Source organism: Cricetulus griseus, chromosome 2 (genome assembly GCF_003668045.3).
Source record: "Cricetulus griseus strain 17A/GY chromosome 2, alternate assembly CriGri-PICRH-1.0, whole genome shotgun sequence".
Classification (NCBI taxonomy): Eukaryota; Metazoa; Chordata; class Mammalia; order Rodentia; family Cricetidae; genus Cricetulus; species Cricetulus griseus.
In genome coordinates this window covers 294,333,669-294,342,371 of record NC_048595.1, presented here as the reverse complement: position 1 = coordinate 294,342,371, position 8,703 = coordinate 294,333,669, and the positions used below count along the sequence as shown (strand labels likewise).

The following is an 8,703-nucleotide window of genomic DNA, read 5'->3' as shown; positions in this document are numbered from 1 at the left end:
GCCGCCGAGTGACGCCCGGCCGGGAGGGAAAGCAGGGCGCGCGCCGCAGTTCTTGCCACCACCGCCGTCCGATCCCACCGCGCCCCTCGGGGCCCCGGATTATCGCCTCACCGGTGGGATTTCCAGACCGCCGCTCTCTAATAGGCCTCTGAAGGAAGCCACTGCAAGCTCTCTTGGGAATTAAGCTGAACATCTGGACTCTCTTTCCTCTGTGTCTTCTCTCCTTTCTCCTCCTTTCCCTCCGCGAAGAAGCTTAAGACAAAACCAGAAAGCCGGCGACCCTCACCTACTCGTGGACTGAAAGCCAGAAGAGGAAACCGAAAGTTGCCCTTTCTCAGTGCCTCGCAGAGCTCTGTCAGGGACGTATCTGAAGCACCGCACCCTCTTTAAGCAACTGGCTCTGGTTACCACACCTGGAGTCGAGAGACGCCTTTTCCCCGGAGCTCCTCGGCTCACATAGACTTTCCTGGCATTCCTGGGTCTTTGAAGAAGAGAGAAAAGAGGATACTCTAGGAGAGCAAGGGCGTCCAGCGGTACCATGGGCCGTCGGAGCGCGCTAGCCCTTGCTGTGGTCTCGGCCCTGCTGTGCCAGGTAGGGGGCCGGGCGGGGCTGCTGCGCGGTGGAGGGAGGGGAGCCGGACGAGCTGATCAGCTGTCCATCCCCAACTGACTCCGGCAGCTACGACCCCCGAGAGCTGCCCGGCAGCGGGCGGCTCCGGACGGGCGCTGCGGTGCGCTCGGCCTCTGCGTCCTAGCAAGGGCCCGCGCGCCCCGGGCCCCTCCGCCGCCAGTGCGTCCTCACGCCCCTTCCCTGCGCAGGTCTGGAGCTCTGGCGTATTTGAGCTGAAGCTGCAGGAGTTCGTCAACAAGAAGGGGCTGCTGGGGAACCGCAACTGCTGCCGCGGGGGCTCAGGCCCGCCGTGCGCCTGCAGGACCTTCTTCCGTGTATGCCTCAAGCATTATCAGGCCAGCGTGTCCCCGGAGCCACCCTGCACCTACGGCAGCGCGGTCACGCCAGTGCTGGGTGTCGACTCCTTCAGTCTGCCTGACGGCGCAGGCATCGACCCTGCCTTCAGCAACCCCATCCGTTTCCCCTTCGGCTTCACCTGGCCAGTGAGTGGGCACCTGCGCGCACCCGGCTGTGCCTGGAGGGGTAGGGTGGCGGGCGGGTGGCTGGCAGCGGGAGGAAGGCAGTGGCCACTGATAAGGGTTGGAGAATCCCACAAACACACGCCTGTGGTCTTGACTTCTTCCCCGGAATTGACCTGCAGTCTCTGGAGGTTGAGGAGGGAATATGGAGCACCAGAAGCCTTGGCAAGCCCAAGGCATTTTCTCACACATCTCTGTTCTTATCTGGAGGGTCTAAAGCTTCTCCCTTCCCCTCAAGATTGGGAGAGTTCTTGTTCCATAGCTCCCAGGCCTGATTGTGTCACTACTAGAGCAGTGCTCTCCACCCTCGAGGTTCCAGCCCCAGAAAACTAATGACAGACACAGACCATCCTCTCCTCTTCCACCACCCCTACCTTGTTGGCTCAGTACTCTCACCCCTTTAAAACAAACACAATATTATGTATTAACATATTAAAGAGAAAGCACACACGGGAAAAACTCTAAAATTATTCTGTTTTCTTAAGGAAAGTGTTAGGAATTGACCCTCTCTGGCACCTCCCCTTCCTCCTCCACACTTGTGGTTTATCATGCACCGTCTCCCCCTTTTCCCAGGGTACCTTCTCTCTGATCATTGAAGCCCTGCACACAGATTCTCCGGATGACCTCGCAACAGGTAAGTCTCCAAACCTGAAAACCGTGCAAACTCCTTGTTGATACACATTCTATTTTGCCCACTCACCCAAGTCCTCTGATGCCTTCATTCTGCACCTGGAGTTCAGAGTCCAATCCATGTTGACAGCATCCCCACCACTCCCTCTGTTCCCGGGCTCTGAGTGTTATCAGAACCAACCTGAGCATCTTCTCTCTCAGAAAATCCAGAAAGGCTCATCAGCCGCCTGACCACGCAGAGGCACCTGACTGTGGGAGAGGAGTGGTCTCAGGACCTTCACAGTAGCGGTCGCACAGACCTCCGGTACTCTTACCGTTTTGTGTGTGATGAACACTACTACGGAGAAGGTTGCTCTGTGTTCTGCCGACCTCGAGACGATGCCTTTGGCCACTTCACCTGCGGGGAGAGAGGGGAGAAGGTGTGCGACCCTGGCTGGAAAGGCCAGTACTGCACTCAACGTGAGTCCTCAGGAGGATGACTCCTAAGGGTCCATGTATGGGGAAAGACACAGGACTTAGCAACAGGGGATGGCACAGATGGCTCAGTGGGGAAACTGAGGCCTAAAGAGCAGAAGTGTCTTGCTAAGGTCTTGTGGGCAGTGGCAGAGTTAGGCTCAACTCAGGCATTTTAACAAGGGAGACCTTGTATCCACTGTAGGAAGCTGCTTTTCTTCACAGGGAGGAGTTCAGAGACAAGGCCAGGGGTCAGGAAGTAAGGCTGTGCTCTCCCTAGGGCCTTTGTATTAGAAAGGGAAGGGAGGAAGGAAGGGAGGGACAGAGAGGGGATGTGGAGGGCTCATTTTCCAACAGTTCTCCTTGCTGTGACAATGTCTCTTTGGGAAACCCTCCCTTTCCTCCTCAGAGTTAGGGTGCCTGACCTGCCCACAGAGTAACCCATTTCCAAAGATCCCCTGTGTTGAACCCTGAGTGTCCTGTAGGGAAGTCTTCAGTCCTTTGGGTGGCAGGAAGCTGGCAGGTGGGCTGAGTGAGGCACAGAGCAGGGCCACGGGGTGAAAGGCACCTGGCATGTGGTCTAAATGCTCATAGCACAGTCTGTAAAGAAATGCAGTAACTGATGTCCTGTAATGCTCTTGCAAACCAGGGGATCAGGGCCATAGGGAGGACTCCGGCTCTACTTCTGGTTTTCAAGGACCTCAGTGGGCCACCCTCCAGCTCTCTGAGGCCTCAGCTGTTCAACCTGTAGGAATGGCATTTCCTTCCAGTCAGGGCTTGGTGAACTTTTGTTCTCCTGCCCTGGAGCAGTTGAACATTGGACTCTGTGAGGCCCAGAACCTCTCTGTCAGTGCCTAGAGGAGGATATGGAGCAGCTTTCTAGATTTAGTTTTTGCTTGAGGATGAAGGGGTCCTCACTCCAGTGAGAACCTGAATGTCATTGTTGCTTAGTTTCCCATATCCTTGAGGGCTTTGGAGCTCCTTTGATGGCCCGCCTTGGCCAGAGCTGTATGTTTTCTTAAGAGCTGGAGTTGCTGATCATTAATGAGTTTCATAACCAGGGAAGTGAGCCAGCTCAAAGCTCCAGCCTATGCCCCCCACCCCCCCATCTTCAGGCTCTCTGGCCTCCCACTGTAACTTTCCTCTCTAGGGGCCAATGGTTCTGGGGTAGCCAGAAATATAAACTTTTCTTCTTATTCAAACGCTGGGGTTTCTCCCCGCCCTTGCTTACACGTGCCATAGATTAGATCTCTCTGAGGATAGGCGGTAGGGACACTGTCTGTTCCCATTGGTAGAAGGGTATGTGCACACACGCGCTTATGTGAGTGCATACACACATGCTCAGGCTGGGGGTTGGGTGGGGGCAGCATTGTTGTGCTGGGGCAGCTGCGGGAAGGAAGAGACAATGGAGCAGCTGTCCTGCCCTGCACGCTGCACACCAGCTGTCCACTCTTATCTGCACACACACTTTCTGGGATATTAAGAGGTGGAGCTTTGTGCATAGAATTGGGAAGTGGGGGAGGAGGAGGGAGAAGACTTCTGACCCTCTTTTAGAAGAAAAAGGGACAGGGGTAGGAGTGGGGGCTTCTGAGAGCCCTTTTGTCCTGGAAACACTATGTTAAGAAGAATGCTCATCCCAGGCTTGAATGAAGTCCAAAGCCACCAGCGAGGGTGGGCTAGGCTTTGCAGCCTGGGATCCACTCAGCCTGGACCTACAGAGTGGGTACTACTAATTTTGCCCCAATCCTACCTGGTGATACTGGGGAATCCCTGGGATGGGGCTCCAACGTATGTTTTTATTTGCTTGCAGCAATCTGTCTGCCAGGGTGTGATGACCAACATGGATTTTGTGACAAGCCAGGGGAATGCAAGTAAGTTTGCAAAGTTGTTTTTGTCTTTGTTGTTTTCTTCTTCTCTTTTCTATGAGGCTTTCTATGTAGCCCAGAGGTCTTCCTATGTAGCCTAGGCTGGTCTTGAACTCATAATCCTTTGCTGAAGGCTCCCCATGCCATCATGTCTGGTTCATCTTTTCTTCTTGCTCCCCTCTACCCCCCCCCATATAGTATGTAAAACACCCCTGGGAGTCAGTTGATTGGGAGATGTTACTCTAATAAAGGTCTGAAAAAATGTATAAGCTGCTATTAACTTAAACTCATACTTGACTATACAGACCTCAGTTAAAAGGTTTGCATGGAACATGAGATCGCACTTCCAAGGTTTTTGTGCACGTTAAAGACAACTAGGGTAGCCCCTGTGCCCTTCATCAAAGACTCTCAGAGGGCACAGGTCAGGGGTTTTAAGCTAGTCCTAGTCCTGCCTGTGTTTGAGGACTGGCAGCTTATTGCTGCTTCTGGATATGCTTTTTTGGTGTGTGAGAATGCCATTATGAATCTAGAAGGCAATATGATTGTGTTTTGCTTTTTCCAAGGTGCAGAGTTGGCTGGCAGGGCCGCTATTGCGATGAGTGCATCCGATACCCAGGCTGTCTCCATGGTACCTGCCAGCAGCCCTGGCAGTGTAACTGCCAGGAAGGCTGGGGGGGCCTTTTCTGCAACCAGGGTAAGCCCCTCCTTCTATGATTGCCTGATTCTCTCAAAGCATCCCGATGCTCATTGGAAAAGTAGATTCTTCCTGTATTTGATCTTGGGCTTCCTGCCCCCTTTCCTGTCTCCACCCTGGCAGACCTGAACTACTGTACTCACCATAAGCCATGCAGGAATGGAGCCACTTGCACCAACACAGGTCAAGGGAGCTACACATGCTCCTGTCGACCTGGGTATACAGGTGCCAACTGTGAGCTGGAAGTAGATGAGTGTGCGCCAAGCCCGTGCAGGAATGGAGGGAGCTGCACGGTGAGTCAGGTGCACTGTGCTGCGCTACCTGAAGATGGGATCCTTGGTTTTAATAAAGTGTACAGGTTCTTGGAACAGCTTAAGAAAGCCTCTTGTGGCCTCCTTGTACAGGACCTTGAGGACAGCTACTCTTGCACCTGCCCTCCTGGCTTCTATGGCAAGGTCTGTGAGCTGAGTGCCATGACTTGTGCAGACGGTCCCTGCTTCAATGGGGGACGATGTTCAGATAACCCTGACGGAGGCTACACCTGCCATTGCCCATCAGGCTTCTCTGGCTTCAACTGTGAGAAGAAGATGGATCTCTGCAGCTCTTCTCCCTGTTCTAATGGTGAGGGTCAATAGAGATGTGTGGGTACTGGCTCCAAAAGCCTGTGCATTCTTGTTAGAGAAACACATCGCTTTGTGAATCTTGGGTTTGTGGATCCCTGAATCAATTCCCTTGGATTCAGGAGGAAAGAAGACAATTGGAGAGTGTTAGTCGTTCATTCCCAATGCAAGGAATGCCCTGGTTAGCTGGCCACAACCTGTTCAGGGTCGATGTTTAGGTGCTTGTCACCATTCATGGCTCTGCAGGCTCTGCTCAGGTAGAGGAAGCATAGCTGTGGTGTCACTGGAAGGGAGTCTCGCTCCAAATAGCAGTTTGGGTACCAAGTATGAGGAGGCATGCTTTTTGCACCATGAACCTCTTGCTAGTGGGAGAGAATAAGACTTAGGAGGGAAGCTGGCCCAATAGTTGCCTTTCCTTCTCTCCTTCCCTTCCACCTTCTCTTTCTTTCCTTCCCTTCTTCCTCCCTTTCTCACTTTCTTCATTCTTGCCTTCCTTCCTTCCTTCCTTCCTTCCTTCCTTCCTTCCTTCCTTCCTTCCTTCCTTTCTGTTTCAGTCCTCTTTCCCCACTAACAGTATGTTGTCAGCAAATGTGACATTCCCTTTAATCTTTAATTTCTCCACCTGTAATCTGGATCTTGTAGTGTATTATCCCTTGTCTGGTGGTTGTGAGAGAAATGCAGTGATCAGGCAAGATACTTTACACTAATCTAGAGCCTGAATGTGGTGGCAAAGATCTGTAGTCCTAGTTACTCCAATGGCTGGGACAAGATGATCAAGTTCAAGGTCATCCTGGCAAATCTAGCAAAACCTTGTTTGAGACAGAAATGTGGGGATCAAGAGGTACTGGTGATGTAGAGAGTTTGTCTAATAAAGGCATAAAAAGGCTCTTATTATTTCTAATGTGTAGGTCTTGAGGTGGCATTCCCCCACAGCCTTGTATTTGAGATGCTAGGCTATGCAGTACAAAGCTAAACTGTCATTGTATCTGTGGTGTGTGTTAACTATGGGCTTACACGTGCTGCATCAACATGGCTGATGGGTGAACAAGCATCTGGGTGCCCATATGTGACTGCCTGCTCTGTATTCTAGGTGCCAAGTGTGTGGACCTCGGCAACACCTACCTGTGCCGATGCCAGGCTGGCTTCTCTGGGAGATACTGTGAGGACAATGTGGATGACTGTGCCTCCTCCCCATGTGCAAATGGGGGCACCTGCCGGGATAGTGTGAATGACTTCTCCTGTACCTGCCCACCTGGTTACACAGGCAAGAACTGCAGTGCCCCTGTCAACAGGTGTGAGCATGCACCCTGCCACAATGGGGCCACCTGCCACCAGAGGGGCCAACGCTACATGTGTGAGTGTGCCCAGGGCTATGGTGGCCCCAACTGCCAGTTCCTGCTCCCTGAGCCACCACAGGGTCCCATGGTGGTGGACCTTAGTGAGAGGCATATGGAGAGCCAGGGCGGGCCTTTCCCCTGGGTGGCCGTGTGTGCTGGGGTGGTGCTCGTCCTCATGCTACTGCTGGGCTGTGCTGCTGTGGTGGTCTGTGTCCGGCTGAAGCTACAGAAGCACCAGCCCCCTCCCGATCCTTGTGGGGGAGAGACAGAAACCATGAACAACCTGGCCAATTGCCAGCGTGAGAAGGATGTTTCTGTCAGCATCATTGGGGCTACACAGATCAAGAACACCAACAAGAAGGCAGATTTTCACGGGGACCATGGTGCTGATGAGAGCCGCTTTAAGGCCCGATACCCTGCTGTGGACTATAACCTCGTTCGAGACCTCAAGGGAGATGAAGCCACCATCAGGGATGCACACAGCAAACGTGACACCAAGTGCCAGTCACAGGGCTCTGCAGGAGAAGAGAAGGGGACCTCAACACTAAGGGGGTGTGTGCTGTGAGCTGGGCAAGGAGGGCAGGAAGGTCATTTCATGTTCTGATATGTCCTTGTTCAACCACATTCCTGTGTGCTTATTGTGGCTCTTTCTGCGTTCCCTTTCAGCGGAGAGGTCCCTGACAGAAAGAGGCCCGAGTCTGTCTACTCTACTTCAAAGGACACCAAGTACCAGTCGGTATATGTTCTCTCTGCAGAGAGGGATGAGTGTGTCATAGCAACTGAGGTCAGTGTGCTACATTCTTGTCACAGACCATGGGTAATATGGAGAAGGGCCATTACTATCTGACCTTAACTTCCTGTCCTGTCTCCTGGGCCTTTTTAGGTGTAAGATGGAAGCGATGTGGCAAAATTCCCATTTCTCTTAAATAAAAATTCCAAGGATATAGCCCCAACGAATGCTGCTGAAAGGGGAAGGGAGACCCCAGGGACTGCTGCTGAGAAACAGGTTCAGGCGGAGCTGGTTCTCTTGGAGTTAGCAGAGGTGCCGGACACTGCCAACCCAGGCTTCGGCTGCCACTGTGCTGCCTGCTGGATGCTCCCATTGCACTATGGACAGTTGCTTTGAAGATTATATATTTAAGTGGACGAGTGACTTGATACAAATAGGAAGCACGCACTGCCGACATGTCTATCTTGGATTACTATGAGCCAGTCTTTCCTTGAGCTAGAAACACAACTGCCTTCATTGTCCTTTTTTGATACTGAAATGTGTTTTTTTTTCCTAGATGGGGAAAAAAACGTGTGTTATTTTTTTGGATTTGTAAAAATATTTTTCATGATATCTGTAAAGCTTGAGTATTTTGTGATGTTCATTTTTTTATAATTTAAAATTTTGGTAAATATGTACAAAGGCACTTCGGGTCTATGTGACTATATTTTTTGTATATAAATGTATTTATGGAATATTGTGCAAATGTTATTTGAGTTTTTTTTTACTGTTTTGTTAATGAAGAAATTCATCTTAAAAATATTTTTCCAAAATAAATATAATGAACTACAACCTCAGGTGTAGTTTCTAGTCCTTGCCTTCCTCACACTGAGATATTTTGGAGAGCTGGTGACTTCCTCCGAACTTTAGACTTTTCAAGACTTGGAACAAAGCTTCGCTAGGGTCAAGTGTCAGTCAGTCACCTTGGTGTCAACAGGGCAACAGTGTTTTGTGTCTTAGAACAGTACTTACTCACTTCTTACTGAGTTTATTTCTACTTCGTTCAAAAAGCGAGTTGCTAGCTGATGCAAGCAGTCATGGTGGGAAAGAAAACATCAGTGAACGTGTTCTTTATTGGCCATGTTCTTTATTGCATGCCAGGCCCTCATATGTTCCACCTGTGAGGCTGGTATTATCATTCCTACCTTACAGGAGTGGAGAATGGAGGTGTAGGTGAAGTTACTGG

At 51.3% G+C, this 8,703-nt stretch overlaps 1 protein-coding gene across 1 annotated transcript; it reads left to right on the top strand.

The window, feature by feature from the left end:
* The first annotated feature begins 538 nt into the window (after positions 1–538).
* Positions 539–7,874, top strand: Dll1 (delta like canonical Notch ligand 1). Its single transcript, XM_035438772.1, has 11 exons — positions 539–592; positions 820–1,113; positions 1,723–1,783; positions 1,981–2,238; positions 4,043–4,103; positions 4,661–4,791; positions 4,915–5,084; positions 5,196–5,412; positions 6,502–7,300; positions 7,415–7,532; positions 7,755–7,874. Exons 1-11 carry the CDS (start codon positions 539–541, stop codon positions 7,872–7,874), a joined length of 2,283 nt encoding a protein of 760 aa, XP_035294663.1.
* The last annotated feature ends 829 nt before the right edge of the window (positions 7,875–8,703 follow it).